The following is a 20,511-nucleotide window of genomic DNA, read 5'->3' as shown; positions in this document are numbered from 1 at the left end:
TTTTGTTATAGGATTATAAGATATAAATTATAAAAGACATAAAGAGAAGATATATTTTGGATTATGTTATAAGAAATGCAAAATCCAAGCCCATCCTGATGTTTTCTATAGTCACACTTAAAACTTAAGTGCTGTCAAGTTGGGGGAACTTTGGTTGTTTTTACATTGTTTATAAAAAATTCAAAATGTTCAATAAAAATTAATTTGGTTAAAAAAAAAAACTGCTGTGAAGTTAAAAATAGCTACCATATTTTTCGGACTATAAGTGGCATGAAAACTCCTTTGATTTTCTCAGAAATCAAAGGTGCCCCCTATAGTCCAGTGCGCCTTATATATGAACCGTACTTACAGACAACAGCTGCCTTGAACTGTGCACAGGTCTGCCACCTGCTGAAAAGTTTAGAAAAGTTTTTGGTTCTGACTTAAAAAGTTATCATTAATGCATCTAGCTGGTGTACAAAAGTGGTTTTGATGTGTAGGGTACGGGGTCAAGGGTGGACGGATGGATTTACTACAATTCAGGACAGAAGTTGATGACTACTGATGATGACTGTAGAACTGAAGGTTTATGTATTTATAGCCATGTCTGACAATCCCTGGCCTCACTCAAATGACACCGGAAGGGAAGTTTGGGGGAATATTTATCTACTTAACCCCTTTGTGACCGATGGTCATTGGTGCCTGAATGGATACAGTCGCCACCTGCCTCCCCCGTGATGTCATCAGAGGCGCAATGGGTTGGCATGACAGCCTCGGGGCTTACGAAGACCCAAAACGGTCAGAATTTAACCCTTTCATCACAGTGTGAGATGTGCACATTGTTATGAATGAGGAGGAAAATCCCCATATACTGCCATACTGTAGCATGGCAGTACGGTATATGGTAGGATCAACTCAGACAACGTACTCAAGGGGTTTAACGAAGAGCAATCGTGAAAAAAACTCTACCCCATGGCCCAAAAAGATCTAAAACCCTGGGCTGAGCCTTCTCCATGCACTCGGGGTGTTTGCCATGGACACCAATTGTGTGTTAACCCTTTAAAAGGGAACCTAGCACCACGATTCTACCTATAAAGGTAGAATCGTGGTGGTAGGTTCCCTTCAAATGCTGCTGGCAGCATTTAAATCTTGTCTGGGAATGTCACTCCCTGTGACGTGTACTGGCGACACACTGCTACAGATCCACAGGGGTCTGAAAATATTTTTTTTTTTCCATTTTTTAAAAAAAGTAAAATTATTATTTTTTTTTTATTAAACCACAAAAAAATTCTAAATCACCCCCCCCCCCTTTCACCAGAACTGATATAAATCTAAACTGTAAAAATCATAAACATGTTAGGCATCGCTGCGTCCCAAAATGTCCGATCAAAAAATAATAATGGTTGTTCCCTGCGTTTAACCCCGTACTTGAAAATAGCGAAAATACTACTTTTTTGGCCACTTTGAAAAATATTTAAAAATTTAAAAAAAAAGTGATCAAAAGTCAGTGCAATCCTAAAAATGGTAGCATTGAAGACATCATCAAAAGTTGCAAAAAGTGACACCACACACAGTTCTGTACACCGACGTATGAAAAAGTTATTAACACTAGAAGATGGCAAAAAGAAAAAAAAAAAATTGTACGGGACGATTTAATTTTGGGAAATGTATGAAAACATAAACCGTATACAAATTTGGTGTTCACGTCATCGTATTGACCCAACGAATAAAGTAAACATGTCATTTGGGGCGCACAGTGAAAGCCGTTAAATCCAAGCCCACAAGAATATGGTGTAAATGTGTTTCTTCATCATTTTTTACTGCATTTAGAATTTTTTTCCCGCTTCCCAGTACATGGCATGGAATATTAAATACCATCACTATGAAGTGCAATTTTATATGCAGAAAACAAGCCCTCACAAAGCTCTTTACATGGAAAAATAAAAAAAGGTTTTATTTTTGAAGGTCGGTGAAAATGGAAACAAAATCTGACAGCAGAACTGTGTTTCTGGATATAGAGCAGTTTGAAGTTTACTACTTTCATGACGTTTATAAATGTCCTTTCTGCAATCTGCTGACGTGCATTTACGTGGAGCAATCGTGAAAAAACTTTACCCCTTTTAAAAAGGCCTAAAGAGACCCAAATCCCTGGGCTGAGCCATCTCCATGCAGCTGGGGTGTTTGCCACTGACAACAATCAAGGGTGTTAACCCTTTAAATGCTGCTGGCAGCATTTAAATTTTGTCAGGAAACGTCACTGGCCATGGTGTGTGCTGGTGGCACACTGCCACAGATCCATAGAGAAATTCTCCATTTACTACAACACTGTAGTATTGCAGTACATAGAAAAAGCAATCAACCCCCCCCCCCCCCCGGGTTAAATCACCAAAGGGGCCTAAAAATAAGTAGATAAAAACAAAAGATCAAATTACCGTATTTTTCAGACTATAAGGCGCACAAAAAATCCTTTGATTTTCTCAGAAATCAAAGGTGCGCCTTATATATGAACCATACTAACAGACAACAGCTGCCTTGAACTGTGCACAGGTCTGCCACCTGCTGGCCATTCATCCTTATAATCAGGTGTGCCTTATAATTCGGTACGCCTTATATATGAACCTAGACTTATTAGTAGGCATTTATTGATGGTGCGCCTTATACTGTAAAAAATACTGTACCCCTCTATCCCTAGAACGGATATGAAAATAAACCTGTTACTTAAAAATTACTGTGTAACCTCACAAAAATTACATTTCACCCAAACTCCAGTGATAAAAACAGCACAAAATTTACTCCATTGGATTTTTAAAAAAAATACAATATGTGCATGTGATTTTACTCTGCTGCAGGGTGACTGTATGGCAAAAAAAAAAACTAAATAAAACATAAAAAGAACATAGATCCAAGACAAAGCTCCTGAAAACATAAAACACGTTTCAGCAGAATGAAATACAATGAAATATCAAAGAAAAACATCATTACAAAAGAAGAAATTCCAAACCGGACAGTTTTGCTTCAATGCTGTTCTCACAGAGGCGGATGGCAGAGTGAATAGGACATAGTGAGGGGTGCCCACCCTCATGTAGGCGATTAAAGCACCCGCTGTAATTACCGCACAATCGCTTTCCCTCTTATTGTCAGCCAATCTCCTCTGAACACGCGGTGCGAGGTTGCGATGCGGCTCCTGATAACTCTGCCTAACAGGCCGCGGGGAATAACGCCAACATGAAAACGCTAATTACAAAAGTCGTTTAAGTGAAAGTTTAGGGGAAAAAAATAAAAAATACCGTAATCAAAGCTAAAGAACATATACTGGTATATGAAAGCTAAAAGCATCTTTAATGGGTTTCTAAATCTTATTAACAGGAGCGGCTTTATATGGCCATTATAAAAAGAGATTCACCGAGAACAGGGTAATCGGGAGCGAGAGAAGGACAAGGCCACCGTATTTATTACTCAATTTACCCTCGAAAAATCACAAGACGACGACTTTCTGGTACAGAGAAAAACCAATCACTGACCGCAGCTGTGACCTACCCCCGACAGTAACCGACTGAGCGGGAATCACCTGCGCGTCAAGACGGAAATAAGACGTAGAGACGATAGCCATCGTTGAGACGGGGTAGAGACTATAGCAACGGGGTTGCTGTGGGAACAGTGATGTGATAAGTGATTTTTTTATTTTTAGGTTTATAACCCATTCTAAGACTATTGTTCCACAGGATAGAGGATAAAGTAATCTAATCCCCACTTCACTTTTTCCTGAAGGTAGTACAGTGAAGTTCAAGGTCAAGGGAAGGTAGAGAGAAAACATCCAAAAAGTCTACAATACTTTGGAATCTTCTCAGTCTCTTAGCCATCACCAAAACATTGAAGGGAACCTGTCATCAGCAATTGGCCTAATAAACCGATAACAGATTATCAAGCTGCGTGACACCTAGTTTTTGTTACTTTTATGATCCAGTGTGGTGCCATCATCTAGAATATCAACTTTGAAGTGAGCTGTAAATTGGTTGTATAAAGTCAGGGAGGAGGAGAGCTTAACACTGCAGTCAGGGTGGGGGAGCTCTGAACGTCTCCTCCTCTGGTATTGAAATAATGCTATGGACTTCAGGGGATCTGGTTAGTGATATCTGTATGCAGGAGCATCAATTACAGCGAAGGGGGCTTTCTGATGAAGAGAGAGCTTGACTTCAGTGTTTAAGTGCCCGTTTTGGAGCAGTGACCGCACAGGCGCAGGCCTGCTGTTCTGCGCATGCGCAGACGGCAGGTTCGTCGGAAAAGGCCGCGCAGCTGCAAGGAGCTGCGCGACGAAGATTGTGGGTTGGAGGGGTAAAGTGGCTACTGGGGAGTGGAGTAGCCGTGCCGTGTAGCCACAGCTGCGGCTACTCCACGCCCCAGTAGCCGCATAACACAATTAGCATAAAGCTATAATATAAGTTCACAAAACAGTGCGGGGACGTGAGGATTAGCCCTTAAAAGGGCTATCCTCACGTCCTATTGATCCACCTACCACCCAATCTACCTTTATAGGTAGATTCGTGGTGGTAGGTTCCCTTTAAATGTAGATTTTCTGGAGAATGACACCACACTGGGTCATGAAAGAAACATGATCTGGAAGGTGTTCAGCTGCTTGACAACATACTGGTAGTGGTTTATTAGGTAAATTTCTGCTGACAGGGTCCCTTTAAGCTCCTCTCAATATTTTGCAGGACTATCGAGCAGAGAACTCGGTAATTGGGAATATGTGTTTCAGCTGAAATACGTGAGGAACGTACGTCACACTCATTACAATCGAAGTAAACATGGAAATCATCTAATCTACACTAAAAATGTTTTGCTTTGCTTTCAGTATATTCCTTGTTTCTACAATTATAGCATAATGATTACACGTCAATTAAATGTGACTGGAGCGGCGGCTGCGCATGCTCGCTACTGCTCCAAGTATACAGCCGAATGCAGCGCTGTGTGTGCCTGGAACACCCCTTTAAAAACTCTGCAGAGAACATCGCTACCCTGCCTTGGATCACTAGATTTTTATCTAACTAAAGGCTAAAACACGCAGCAGTGGTCACTCCATGCCGTGTCCTCAGTCATTGACCAACCACACTGCCATGGACGGGGCTCCATGCATCATTTACTACTAAGCTGTACGTTGTCCGGTTGCTCCGCAAAATAGGACACAGCACGGCACATGATTCACTGACTGATCACATTAGGGACAGCACTACATGCAGCATAGCAAAATATGATGCAAGGAATCCCGTCTTGCCCGCACATTAGCAGCGCTGGAGTCATGATTACAGTTTGGGGCTTTTTGTTTGACAAAGAAGAAAGGAAACCTTGGAGTGTGCCAGCTCTTGATGCACCCCCTTGTCCAAGCACCTTATACCCAATTTCCCAAGATGCTCCAGCACCCAGATTAAACTGCACTATAAACTCTGCCAGGAACTGAAAATTTGAAGAGTTAGTTTGACAGGGGTGTGAAAGCCTTTATAGGGGTCCCTTCCACCCCAATGTGAATGGAGCTGAAGGGCGAGCAGGCACATAATTTCTGTATTAATGTACAAGAGTGCCAGGATATAAGTAAAAGGGACCTACCTTCAAGTGATCAGTAGGCATCCCAGCAGTCAAGACAGTGACCGATCTACAAATTATCATTCATCCATTGCAATGGCAAGAGACACTTATGGGTCTCCCCTTCTCCATCATCTCCTAAGTATTCACGCCTCCACTGCATTTGTGTGTGAATCTTTAGCAGAAGGGGCTCCTTTGACGTAACCAGGAGCCTCTAAGACTCATTTGCATAATTTTAAACAACGTTTTTCTCAATTAGAAGCAAGAAGAACGGATCCCGTTTCGGGAGGCACACGCCAGCGTGTACAAGTGCTTGGTTTAGAAGTGCCGCATCCACGTGGTAGCTTTCCTTTAAAGGAGGATCTCACAGACGAAATATTCTGCGTTTTTAAGGATGCGAGACCTTTCAAACTGGTTTGTAGTAAAGTCTCCTGATAAAACGGCAGCGCTTTTCGCCAAGCATTCTCTGCTTCTCATCGATTTCTACATTTTCAGGGAAATAAGATACTTTTATAGGCGTATACATTGTGGGAGCTTATCTGTAAGACAGCAGGTGAACAATCACACGGCAAGTGTACTCAGAAGCCTAATTCTATGCCTGCACTAGTACTACACCATACTACACTAAAGCATTTTTATTCTATTACTCGATTTTTAGTACTTGAATAATAAAGTCTACTTGTTTCTTCTTCCGGAGAATAATCCTTAGTAATGGGATGGTACATTGCTCCCTATACACATACAGCGCCCACTATACTTGGCCTACTACTACTACTACGATATCGGAGGTAAAGAATTTTTATTCAAGTTCTATTATAAATTTTCTTACCTCCCAATAAACAAACACATTGAGGGGAATTTATCACGTGTACACCCTGCCCCTCTGGTCACTTTGGATATATCTAGAGGCTGGACGGTTCTGCGCCAGGTCCTGCCTGGTGTAGTACTGGACTATAACCTGCGCCAGATGCTGGGCAGTCCCAGGGCAGGAACTCTGCTGAAAGCCGGGGCACCCTTCACTCCGACTTGGCGAGAAGGTGGTACGAGGGGGAAAATGGTCACAGTTACTGGCCACACGCCAGGATTTGCAACTATTTCAAGGCTTGTACACCAGAAAAGTAGCGTAAAAACTTAAAAATCTCCCCATTACCTCTAATACACTAGACGAGACGTGTGGGTTCACGTGTGGGGCGCCAGATTCATGAAGACTGTGCCACCCCTATGTCATGAATCTGGCGCCTCCTGCACACTCCACAGGTAAACTGCACGGTTTTGGATAAACGTGGGCCATTGTGTTGAATAAGTAACACCTCAGTTACACACATACATGTCACAACTTCTCCCCCACAAGCACGCTGTGGCAGTCGTTAAATAACAGGACCGATTTTCTTTTACTCTGCCGTCATTTTCTGAAAACTCAGCTGCAGTGTTCCGCTATTCCGCGAACAAAACCGAAAACAATTCCCATTATTTTTATGTATTTTCCTAACTTTCACTTGACACCCTCGTCACGTACTCCTCTGTCGAAGCCTCCAGCAGTAATTTCAGAGAAATATTGATGTAAAAACAATTTTTTTTTTTTTTTTTATTCGCAGCCGCGTCTCCGACAAGTTCACGGCGGTGGAAGCTCCAGAATGTAATCGCTATATATCTGTAATCGCTTCTCCGGCCCCTTTTTACTGTGTGGACACAGCACATACTCGGAGCAGATAACACATGATCCCAGGGGCTCCCGCTGGTGAGCAGCTTAACTCCGAGGTTCCTGCAGAAATCAGAAATGGAATTGGCAGAGAGTGCCCCAGCGGTCGTCACAACATCCTCATCATGTGTAGAGCCATCATCCCCATCGTCTCGCTGCTTAAGAGCGACATAAGGGGGACCCACAGCATTTTCGAAATAACAAAAAAAAAAAAAAAAAAAAAAAACATGGCTGCCTTCTTCCAAAAACAGCTCTTCTCCTGACCATGGGAAGCGTCATGTGTTACAACTAAGCTCCATTCAGTGAGGTGGCAATACAGACCCAAACCATGGTCCAGAGTAGCAGTGTTTTTGGAAGAAAAAGCAACCATGTTTTTCATGGGCAGCACAGTGGCTCAGTGGTTAGCACTACAGCCTTGCAGCTCTGGGGTCCTGGTTTCAAGTCCCACCCAGGTCTACATCTGCAAAGAGTTTGTATGTTCTATTGGGTTTCCTCCGGTTTCCTCCCACACTCCAAAACATACTGGTAGGTTGATTAGATTGTGAGCCCCATTGGGGACAGGGACAGATTTGGCAAGTTCTGTGCGGCGCTGCGTGATCTGTAGGCAGAGAAAGCCAGTTGGCGAAACACGTGTCGGGGCTGCACTGTGCACACCGCCTATCCCGGTATGGTAACGACCTTTGGTACTCACTGAGATTGCATATTCTATAGCTGAGGCTTGGACTCTACTACTCTTTGGTCTAAGTGATTTTATGAATTCCATACTAAGTTTCCTTTTCCTTGGTGTTCTGCTTTTGTCTTACGTGGCTGTGCACTGTTTTTAACTAAGTGTTCCCACTTTATAACTACCCTTTTTCGTAGGTTTATGAGTATCCTTTTGTGAAGAAGTAATTAATAAAATCTATTTGATTCATAAGAAATGTTTATGAATGTAGTGATCATTCTTTTCTGTTTGGATTTGACATTAAGGGGGCACAGGATTTAGTAGTGGCACTCCAACCAGTTGCCCCTATCCTCAGCTCCCCTACCAGTTTGATGAGATAGAATTGCATGGAGCAACAGGACACATGCTCCTCCTGCCACCCCGCCCATTAGTGAGAAGGGGACCCCCATTCTCCAGATTTTTGGAGGTCCCATTTATGTGATCGATGTGGTCAGAGGTCTGACCCTCACTGATCATCTTGTTATGCCCTAGCTTGAAAAGTTTGCACAACCCCTTTTACCCTAATTGCTTAATTTCCTTAAATCTTTCTTTGTACTGACTGGTCGCCTATGAGGATCTGAAGCCCCCTGCTATCCCTTAGCACCCTACATTCTGGCTGTGGGGTACCGGCAGATGTACGATATCGTCGTCCGTGTAGTTAAACTAAAGAGTTAACATCATGGGCATCACTCCCCATATACAGCTAGTATAGTACTACAGTAGATACGGAACATGGCAGGAGAGGGAGAGGATCCTGGGGTGAATCGCTTGCTGCCTAATTTATTCCCAATAGATTTTGGACCTGACTTTCATGTATATACGCAGCGTGTTGGTAGCACTAATATCATTCTCCTGTTAGCTAGTGTTTTATATTGCATCAAAAAGGGAAAAAAAATATATATATTTTTCAAATGTTTAGAGCATTGGGATTACTGGGGAAGTTATGAAGAGGAATAAGTATGACTATAGGAATAACTAGCATGGATGTGTGACAAGTGGCCGTCATGTGTCCTCCTTCTGCTGACTCACACATCTCGCTGTCCCCCGACAGGTCATTGCCCTCCGCACCAGTACAACCATCTCCAGCTGCCGGCACAGAACATTCCAGGGATATCATTCACATTCCCTTCATCTGAGGGCGTTAGAAAAACAATGAACACAAGGACACAGGAGACCGCAACTACAAGGTGATCACAGCCTAAACAGTGACATCCGTGGACATCACACATTCCCAGCGGTACTCAAAATAGACAAGCGCCAGCTGGATCCCACACCATCCACTCATCTCCGAATAATCCATAAAATCCAAATGAAAAAAACCTTATAGCTTGTTAGCAGACCATAGACTACAGACTAACAGCACCACAATGACGTCCAGCAGAGCTTTGGGATGCACAATTGGAAAAAATATCCACAAATAACGAACCCAGATAGAGATTGTTTTATACATATTGACATCAAAGTTAAAATTACATTTTATCCAAAAGAACCAGTACATTCACCGCTGCATCTGAATTCTGGCTTATTGTGCGCCAGTGCATGGCAATTTTTTTGTGCCAAAATCACAAATCTTATAGGTAGAAGACAGTGGGCACAGACAAGTTGGTGAGATTAAAGCCATGGAAAAACTTGCACGGGCCTGGGGAGGGAAAATGGCATGGTTAAAGAGTAGGGATGAACTGATCTGAACTTTAAAGGGGTATTCCAACGCAGACAAGACATTTTTCTATGTGTCAGATACTAGTGAATGTTCAGAAGCTAAATGAAAGTGTATACAAACCCTGTACCCTGATAATCTAAGCACATTGTCACCACACAGAATCTCACAGCACTAGAGGAATCAGGAAGTGTCTGCTTAGACACGAGTATTGGAAGCTAAAACAGCAATAAAACTGAGTAAAATTGTAAAGTAAGGGGTTAAAAATGATCTTTATTGTGTAAACATTAGTAGGGAATTTAAATTTGAGAATTTTATTTCATGGGCAACCCCCTTTAAGCTCAGGTCCGGGTGTGATCCAGCCTATGCGGCAAATTGACACTAGTGATTGAATTAAGTGAACAAACTGATATTAGCGGCTATTGGGTGTCCCCATGGCCAATCACAGCCATGTATAGCAGCTAGGAGCGCCAACTTGCCGGATAGGTCATGGTCGCGCAGGACACACCCCAAGCCCGAACCCAAACTAAAATTTTGATCCGCTCATCTCTATTAAGGATACAACATGGTGCGCCATCCTCCACCTACAGTAGTAGCATAGGATTTTGTGTAGTTCTATATGCAGACCGCTGAGGTCATGATATGAGCTTGGTCACTGTAAAGGAAGAAACTATTACATAAGGAAATATCCAGAGTGTAATACAAAAACGGAAGAATTAAAGCATTTTGTAACAAAAAAAAAAAAAAAAAACACCCGGAATGACAATTACATTTCCAGGTTACAAAAACAAAGCCGGTAGCGAGCAAACAGGATATTTTTAGAGGCACGGGGACAGATAACGTTGTTACTATTTGCTGCCTGCTTGCGATAAACGCTGCCAATTCGAGCACAGGATATGCTCCAGCACATTCATCTGGGATAACAATGATAAAAAAACAAGTTCATGTCAGCGCCATCTGAGCAATTACAGCTCGCGGGACGACAGACGCCACATTCCACGTGCCATTACTCGACTGCGAACCACACAGACACTTACTGTACCCCCCCCCCTAAATCCATTACTTAGGAACTCGCTCTCTGCTTTTACGATACAGCAACAAGTTACAACAACAATACGCAGAGCATTGCTCCATCTCCCATTCAGTTACATTCAGATGTAGAAGGTCTAGGAAACATCACATGCTGAGTTCAGTCCAGTGATACAAGGTTTGGTCTAGGAAATGCCCCCAATGCCCTTTACCCTGCTCCAGCACTTCTGGTTTCGGGGCTTGCACATGTCCAACATTCCAGGGGGTCACAGGCCACGTGTGAGTTCTTTCCATGGGGAAGGGGGGGGGGGGGGGATCAAGTGGGTTCCAACACTGCTGTTATACAGATACCAAACTCACTTGTGGTCAACTAGCCTTTGTGGGCATGTTTGCAGCCCGACTGGCATCAGTGGGTAAGAGCTGCTCTTGCTCTCATGACAAAAGAAAAAAAAAAAATGTCCAGAATCCGTTTCCAAACGCAGGTGTGAACTGGGCCTTATGAATACATCTAGGCTCACATAGATTTTTGCAAAGTTTGCTGACAGGTTAGGAGCAATTTAATTTCATTTTCAAGGCCTATACCACAAGTAATCTTCTAGAAAGTCCTTACACGCTCTAGATGCAGGGTTTGGGCTACTAGAAGAGGAATGGTCACACTTGTCAGAAGATGTCATCATCACAACAGCCCGTATAGTCACCCGCGATATCCATGAGAGCAGCTGATAGGAACCAGCCAACCTTCCCCGCACCACATGAATGAAGCTCATCATCTTCTTCATTTGCTCCCGGCATGACAGGAGAGAGCACAACCGGGCCTCAATCGGAGGAGACACGGTGACTTCATCCTGGACACCATGTCCTTTCAAAAGATGAATCATACAGAAAAATCAATATCTGCATGGTCCACTTATACAGCGACTCTGGCAGGATAAGTAATGATGGGGCTGCCAAAGAAGCGGCTCATATTCGGGAGGCTGAGGCGGATTCGCTCAAAATGGGAATCTGATCTTTAATTCAATTGAAGTAATAATGTTTTTATGTCCGTGGCTTCACATTCAGACAACGGCTGAATGCAGGGGGAAAAAAAAACTATTTAATGACAGATAAGTATTTACACGTGCAATTTTAAAGGGGTCATCCCACAAACAGAATTTTTCCACATTATGGGGAATAAGAGACCACTGGGGTCCCACTGTCTGAACATCTACCATCGCCAACCAAGATCCAAATAAGCAACATCAGTCGGGCCTTTGGCTCACAATTGGGTTTGATTTTGGAACCATTATATGTTACCTATCGTACAGACACATTACAGTAATCTGAATGCAGCCATAACTTGCAATAAGAACGCATAGCTAGCGGTTCCCATTCACTTCAATACTTCTGTTTTCGGTGCTTGCACAGGCCCAACGTTCACCTGTCCTGCTTCAACCAAAGAATGGCCAGTGAGACGTCACTACTTCAGATGAGTGGACCCAAACTTTAGGTTTGGCATTCTCAGTTTGGTGGACACACCTGGTCAATGACAGCCATGACTAGTTGCTAGGGGCATAAAACTGCTCGACTGGCTGCTGTAAAAGCTGTCCTAAAGCTCATTTCTAGAAGTGACATCCCACTGTCTAAGGAGGCCACCGTTTGGTTGGAGAGGGTTAGCCTATCAAGCAATGTGCCCGGGTTAGGCGGAGCTGCTGAACAGAGGACATCGAACCTAGAGTTCGCTCATCTCTAGTCATTCTCTTTGTTGTTCCCTCACCCAACAAAACGTCTGGCCACGTACATGCCCCAAAGCTGGAAATACCAGAGCAAAATAGGAATCGAGAGCCAAAGAAAGGCAAAGACTGTCCTTTTTCTCCTCCATACGGTTTTCCAGACAAGAACAGTTCTATGCTGGTATTAATATTGCTTGGTGCTCATGGTTGGCTGAAGAAGAGTTGAGAAGGTTTGGCCTTTCCTTCTGGGCTTCCTTCAACTAGGCTGTGAAAGGGGTTTTCCAAGGTCTTAAACTTCTCATGACATACTCCTCGGTAGGAGAACCAGGACCACTGCTGACATATAATATCGCTGCTAGTGTATGAGCCATATTGCCGTATGGCGATACTCTATGGACAGAGCCGTGTTCTTCTGGCTACTCCGCGGCATCAATCAAGTGATTGTGATCAGAATCTATAACCAAATTATTATAAAGTAACATATTCCTGTTATCAATTATGGTCACAATTATGCGGCCAGCCCAATCACTGCTGTGTCCTGGCCATCTAGTCTCACCACGTCACAATTGCACGCTTATGTATTGTCGTTGTAAAAAAAAAAGTGGGGGGGGGGGGGGGGAAAACACACAGTACTTTAAATTGTCTCGAATAGTAGCCTAGGGCCAGGTGATGTGCAATTGTGTTGCAGCCAAAAACTACAACTGTGCGGTTTTCCCTGGATTCAATGGTATCTTGCAATTCAGTAACTAATAAATCATTGCCATAACCACACCTTGCCAAGTCTGCCGAATTCTTTAGCAGGCGCCCAACCTCCGCAAAAACAGTTCTGTTCACATGTAAGGAAGAGATTTTTGTTCCAAAAATTTCTACAGCAAAAGCTGACTCTTCTGAATAGAGAAACTAAAATCTATTCCCCCTTTAATCTGCTGTGTTGGCTCCCTGTTGCAGTCCTGTCTGATTTCATCTTTTTGTCCTCGGTTTATCTAGCAGCAGTTTCTTTGCTCCCCATTCTCATCATACATTATGTATAGAACCACTAATACCGCTACAAACTCTGCTTGTTGAAAGCAAAAAAAAAAGTAGTAAAATACTGTAATGTGAAGGGATGATGTACTGTCCTACACAACAACGTATATACAGGATGGACTAGAAATATTACTACCGTGGTGAACCGCCGGAATACAGATTACAGGTCAGCGCGACCGACGGCTATTATGCCGAAAACATTCAAGGTAATAGTGACTCATCCATCACTCGGAAGTTCGCACCTATACAGAACATTCCTCCTTACAGAGACGTCTCTTTCATTTCTACGCGTGCAGCTCCGGAGCGAGGAGGATTATTCCTAGGTCTTACCTCTTTGACCCTCACTGATCCTGGAAGTGGAGCGGTTTTGCCTTCCCTTCACTGTAATTATCCATCCTGGGCCAAATCCAGTTCAGGACTGACACTGTGCAAAGAATCTAAGACCCAGTAGTAAATTGTAGCTGCAATCCCTTCATTCTCAAGCCGCTAGGGGTCCTAGATCCTCAGCGACTGTATAATCTTACAATGTAATCATTTAATAAGATGGGGTTAAACTTAAGGGTAAGACTTAAACAAGTGTCCTGCATGCTAAATAGGATATCGCTCACATTCCTAGACTATATAAACAGCGCTGAAGTACAACACCACAAGATGAATTTGCAGAAGGTTACGAAATAACGTCAAAAACAGCGCAGGTCTCCACAATGCATGGCTGCCACCCAATACAATCAACAGGCTGAACATCCGCTGACTGCAAACTGTGCCCCACCATCATCCACAACGCCAAAGTGCAGATCACACGCCACTGTGACAGGTGATGCAAACCAAATAGTTTTGGTAGAAAGGGTTTTGCAGGAATGTCCTGGGCTAAGGTAGGAAATATACAAGGAACACGCACTTACTCCGCTCTAGATCCTGGTTCCCAAACCACTGCGGTTTCTGGGCCTGTGTCTGTCTGGAAGTTCTGGGTTGGGGTAGGTTATAGCCAATGAGTGGCCTCCTCAGAGCACAGGAAGCTAAAGGAAATCTACCATTCGTTTTCACGCATTATAAACCAAACACACCTTGAGAATGCTGTAGCTACACTGATGCAGAAACATATCTTGTTTAATCCCTGAGCTGGTTTTGCTGGAAAAAAAAATAAAAAAATTATAAAAGTATGAAAATGAGGCTCTGCCACTCCTGTGCTGGGGCTTGGTGCTTCTGCTCTTATCCTAATTATGCTCCAGAGAATAATGTAATCACTGTCTCCATGTCCTTGTCCATGAAAGGCAGAAGTAATCAATTGCTGCACAATCCCCCAGCTGCTGTATACGAGTCATCCAGCTCAGGTTGATTAGTCCTGTCTGGACAGTTCAGGGAGGCTGCTAGAAACCCAGCTTTATCAAGGTCCTGAATTTTATAATTGCATTTTGAGTAAAACCACTTGGATCATGGATTAAACAAGATATGTTTCTGCATCCGTGTCGCTACAGCATTCTCAAGGTATTTTTGGTTCACAATGCATGGAAACAAATAGTAGATAACCTTTAAGTCTCCTATCTGAGCAGGATAGTCATTGGATGAAGCAGGTTCCCTGACCAAAAGGAACTTCCTGCTGGACCCAGAGCCGAAAAAACAGAAGTGTTCAATCAGGATTTCCATGAAGAAAAACTGCAAAAAACTTTACGTGGAAATTTAACACCAACCTGTTATTCCTTCAACTGACTTTCTAAGAAATCCAGACACGCTGTGGATCTGCTCCACATCACTGTACGCAGAGAAAAAAAAAAACTGCATTCTATACATGAATTTTCAGAATTCTCAAACACTTGTATGGTGCTGTACGCAGGCTTATCCATCATGATAAACCAGGGGCACTTACTCATAGATCTTCTTATATTTGTTATCCGTGGCCTCCTTCCTTCTAAAATCAACTTTTAAAATTATGCTAATGAGCCTGAGGGACAGGAAGTGCAGGGGGAGACCTGCTCGGGTGCTTGTAAAAAGCCTTTGAGGCTACAGCACTGAGGGGCTCTGGTAACTCCCCTCAGAGCCCCTTTTTGCTCATTCGCATAATTAAACAAGGTGATTTTAGAAGGAAGGAGGCCATGGACAATAAATATTAGAAGATTACCACAATCATGATCTATGGAGTAAGGGAAGCTGCACACAGTGGTATTTTGCTTCAGTATTTGTATAGCAAAACCAAAAGTTAAACCTACAAATATAAAAAAGTGAATGATCTGTATTGGTTTCCAGTTTTGGACCATTCTTGGTTTTGGCCTACAAATACTGATCACATCCGGACCGTGTGGTAATCTTCTTATATTTGTAACTCATGGCCTCCTTTCTTCTAAACTCTACTTTAAAAATTATACTAATGGGGAAGGGGGGGGGGGTTACCAGTGTTCCTCCCTCGCTGTTGCAGTTTCATAGGCATGCTTATGCTTTCTCCCTCCCCTCTCAAACCTTATGTAATCTAATGCAGTGGGGGGAGCGCTGTGCACAGTGTAATCATCCGGATGATGGGTATTGCCATGGCATGGGAGCGATGCAGAACGGAGACTTGCATGGCAAATCCGCAGGTAATACGCTACATTTGTGGGCGCCCTTACAATGCTATAACCTCTCAGGTGCTACTAAACACAATAGATTGAAAAACCAACGGATAATGAACAAGAGGCGCTGTCCCATGAACATTTATCCCGTAGTCCAGGTGGAGCAGTGGTCATGCATGTACTGGCTACGGGCACTGTAGTAGACAGCCAGGCAGCACTTTGCTTTCCAGGAACAGATCCTAAATACAATGTATCACCTTCCTTTACACAACAATACAGCGAGGAAACCCAAACACTTCTACACTGCTGGAGCCTATTCAGCAAGAAAACATCACCCAGAGTGCTACAAAAGCGGCTGATCCGAAAGCGAGAAACATTTAAAAACCTGTATGGATTTTACAACGGCAATAATAAGGAATCAGAAAACACAAGCGACAAAGGGAATGAGACGAGAACAATCCCGGGACGAGGCGTCGCTATAAAACACAACATATGTATTATAATAAAGTCGCCGGAGAATGAATCCGTGATGTGGTGGTGATAAAATCTTATGGCGTTTATAATTTCGCGGTATGGATGGGGGCCGCCTGCTATCTGGCAGGTGAGGACGATGAGGGTTATGATATTGCAGTCAGTGAATGAGAGGCTGTTGCTAGAGCACTGACGCATGACAGGGAGCGAACGAGAGCCGCGGCTGAGAGATCTTACATCTAATGTGTATATTCTTACATACACCTATAGGATGGCATGTGCCCACTATATCACTGGGCAGGATCATACCACATGCTAATAAGGTGCTGGAGCTCTACAGAGACAAACTAACAGAGGTTCTATATGAAGGTAGGTCTTCTCCCCTCGGAAAACCACGACCTACCATGCCCAGTGACTGGTAGAGTGGCATACACCGTATGTAAAAATGGAAGCAGTGACCAGCGGGCGCCCAATAAGCTTCAGAACCGCAGCTAAAGTTTGGGTCATTAAGGTGAATATTAATTTTTTTTTACCTATTGCAAGACATTTAGTATTTTCCTCCCCACTGGAAAACCCCTTTAATGCCGACCTAACAAGGTGGCACATCTCCAGCACGTTCAAGGGAAGCGTAATGTGTGAACATGACGCGCTGCCAATTATGCCAACATCTCACTTTAGATAAACTCAGCGCTCCCATCACTACGGGAAGACGTTGCCAAAAGAGAAAAATCACATCTAAAACCGAGAACGAGCCGCAGCTCTTATAAAAGAAGGATGAATAACTTAAAGGGGAGCTCCCCATCAAAGGGACAATGTACAGATTACAAACACTGGAACACTGATTAACTGTAAAAATCATATTATATCGAGCACTGATCCAGAATTCAGAATACTGCTGCCTTCAGAGCCGATATCTCCCAGAATTCCTTGCAGGCTATACAACTACACAGATGTATATGGTATTAAGAATGGTACCTGCTCCATCACAGGAGCTCAGTAACCCTGTCAGGGCTACACACAACACCTGTAACCTATAACATAGGTAATAGAGGAGTAATAAAGTTACACAGTGTTGAATGGAGATATGATATTACTGCTGGTATATAATAGTCTAAAAACATAACAATCCATAATGTATTCATATAACTAAGTATTGTAATGATATTCCTACTAGAAATAAATTGGCAACTAGGCATTACCACCTCCCCGCCCCCGTGTTAAAGGGATATGTTTGGCAGTGTTCATTGGACACCCCCTAACTGGTAACACCCAGATGACAATTTAGACATACAGTACATTTGAAGGGAGAAACAAAACATAAAATATAAGAAAATATCATCAGGAATCAAGAAAATGTGGATAAGGTGGGTGTAGCACAGGTGGGTAGGTCAATCAACCCAAACTTCTGTTGGTTTAATGCCAGGCAGGTGCCATGACTACCATCTAGTCATCCTTAGCATGCCACAGACATGGGCTATCCCCACCAGGGCACAGACAATACCCATGTGTCGTCCCAGGCAGGATACATTATGAACACAGCAAGTCCTCTGTACACCTGCTGAGTGTATACCCACTACCTGCCAGGCAGGTGCCATCATAACAGCAGCACCATTTCTACATGGCAACGTTATCTACAGCAACATAGAAGAGCGTGTCATCACCAGCCGGGCATATATAACACTTCAAAGAAATATCATCATTACCAACAGGGAAAATGCTGACAAACACTGTAGGGTGCCCTCCAAACCACCAGGGCATACCCAATACCATCTCAGCATGTCCACTACTACTACTATGCCACAGCACCCATTAGGCACTGCAAGTACTCTTACCTGGGGTACCATCACTCTCATATGGATATACATTTCCTACCAGGGCATAACAATGTCAAATGCCATCTGGGCATGTTCAGCTCTGCTAACATATGCCATAGTACCAGCTGGACGTGATCCATACTCTTATTTAGGGTACCATCATCACCACCACCTGGTCATACATTCCCTACTAGAGCATACTCAGTACACCTGTAAAATGCCATCTGGGTAGATCCAGTACTACTACTGACAAACTACCTTCTGGCCATAATCGAGACTCTAGGGTGCTATCATCTGGTCATACATTCACCACCTGGACATACCCAGCAGGACAATGCCATGCCAGAAGGAGCCTACAGTACTATCTGGACATAGTACCAGATTGGCATGATCCCTAATGACTATAACCAGGGTCTAACCTGGTTATACATGCCATGCCAGGTGGAGCCACTAGTACCTGCTGGGCATGATCAATACTTCCATGCCATAGTACCAGCCGGCATGATCAATACTACCATGCCATAGTACCAGCCGGCATGATCAATACTACCATGCCATAGTACCAGCCGGGCATGATCAGGACTACCATGCCATAGTACCAGCCGGGCATGATAAGGACTACCATGCCATAGTACCAAGCTAGGCATGATCAATACTACCATGCCATAGTACCAGCCGGGCATGATCAGTACTACCATGCCATAGTCCCAGGTGGGCATGATCAGTACTACCATGCCATAGTACCGGCTGGGCATGATCAGTACTACCATGCCATAGTCCCAGCTGGGCATGATCAGTACTACCATGCCATAGTCCCAGCTGGGCATGATCAGTACTACCATGCCATAGTACCAGCCGGGCATGATCAGTACTACCATGCCATAGTCCCAGCTGGGCATGATCAGTACTACCATGCCATAGTACCAGCCGGGCATCATCAGTACTAGCATGCCATAGTACCAGCCGGGCATCATCAGTACTACCATGCCATAGTACCAGCCGGGCATCATCAGTACTACCATGCCATAGTACCAAGCTGGGCATCATCAGTACTAGCATGCCATAGTACCAGCTGGGCATGATCAGTTCTACCATGCCATAGTACCAGCCGGGCATGATCAGTACTACCATGCCATAGTACCAGCCGGGCATGATCAGTACTACCATGCCATAGTACCAGCTGGGCATGATGAGTACTAGCATGCCATAGTACCAGCTGGGCATGATGAGTACTAGCATGCCATAGTACCAGCCGGGCATGATGAGTAATGTAGGGTAGCATCACCTGGTTATACATGCCAGGAGGAGCCTCCAGGTCTCGCTGGGCACTGCCCACCCCAGAGGGCACATAAAGGGTTAGGAGCCCCTCAGTGACCTTGGTGCCAGGTATCCCGCCCCGGGGGTCCTCACCTTTCTGCCCGCTGAATGCCGTGTACCAGGACAGGGAGAGAAAGATGCAGAAGCAGAAGGCGAGCAGAGTCAAGAAAGTGCCATTGCGGAGCCTCATCTCCTCCTCCTGCTGCTCCTCAGCCTGGGCGGGGGCGGCTGCATGTCCGGGGGTCGGAGGGGAGGAAGGTGTCCGGTGTAGCCCTCTCTATTCTCGGTGTGTAGCACCACACAGCTCCCGGGAGCGGCGACTGACAGGGAACACACAGCCGGCCACAAGAGCGCAGCACACACAGACACAGGGGGCGCGCGTGCGCGGCCCCGACCCGCCGCCAGTGACGCGCCTGACGGGGGCGGCAGCGGACACGAAGGGGAGGGGGGCGCGCGCGGTGACGTCATGCAGCTCAAGCGAAACAACAATTTCCCAGCGCCTGACCGCACATCATCCACACACGCGGTGACCGTTATACACTGCGCTGACCTAACACGGTGTTCCAGCCAATAGAAGGTCAGCACACAGAACAGAGCAGCAGGTGTGCCCCGAAACCAATCAGATCCCAGCTTAATGACACTTACTACAGTATCTGAGAGTCGCCGTTTGATTGGATGCTGTGATGCAGTTCAGTCGCTATGGGAACAGTCGTCTCACATTTTTACATTAACTTTTTAATGGCCATGCCTGAAAAGGCTTTAATGACCAAGCATTTTTAGTAAATTTTTGTACGTAGTGGTAGTTTTTTGCATGCTACCGTAACCATTTGCTGTGTTTTTTGGGATACATGGGGTTAGTTCGATTTTAACAAATGTTAAAGGAATTTTTAGTTTTTGTGGGGGGTTAGAGTCACAAAAATGTGAAAAAACAACATTTTTGTAATTTATAGTGTTTTTTTTTTTTTTTTTTCAAATTCACTCAAAATTATT

The 20,511-nt window shown here is 44.2% G+C and overlaps 1 protein-coding gene across 1 annotated transcript in view; it reads right to left on the bottom strand.

The window, feature by feature from the left end:
- Nucleotides 1-19,949, bottom strand: part of MGAT4B (alpha-1,3-mannosyl-glycoprotein 4-beta-N-acetylglucosaminyltransferase B) — a 266,200-nt gene extending 246,251 nt beyond the window's left edge. Inside the window, exon 1 of the mRNA XM_072145625.1 lies at nt 19,615-19,949. Within this exon, the coding sequence (XP_072001726.1) occupies nt 19,615-19,711 (97 nt within the window). The 5' untranslated portion in view covers nt 19,712-19,949. The remainder of the gene's footprint in view (nt 1-19,614) is intronic.
- Nucleotides 19,950-20,511: the final 562 nt, after the last annotated feature.

Source organism: Engystomops pustulosus, chromosome 4, assembly GCF_040894005.1.
Source record: "Engystomops pustulosus chromosome 4, aEngPut4.maternal, whole genome shotgun sequence".
NCBI lineage: Eukaryota > Metazoa > Chordata > Amphibia > Anura > Leptodactylidae > Engystomops > Engystomops pustulosus.
This window is presented reverse-complemented; position numbering and strand designations above follow the sequence as displayed.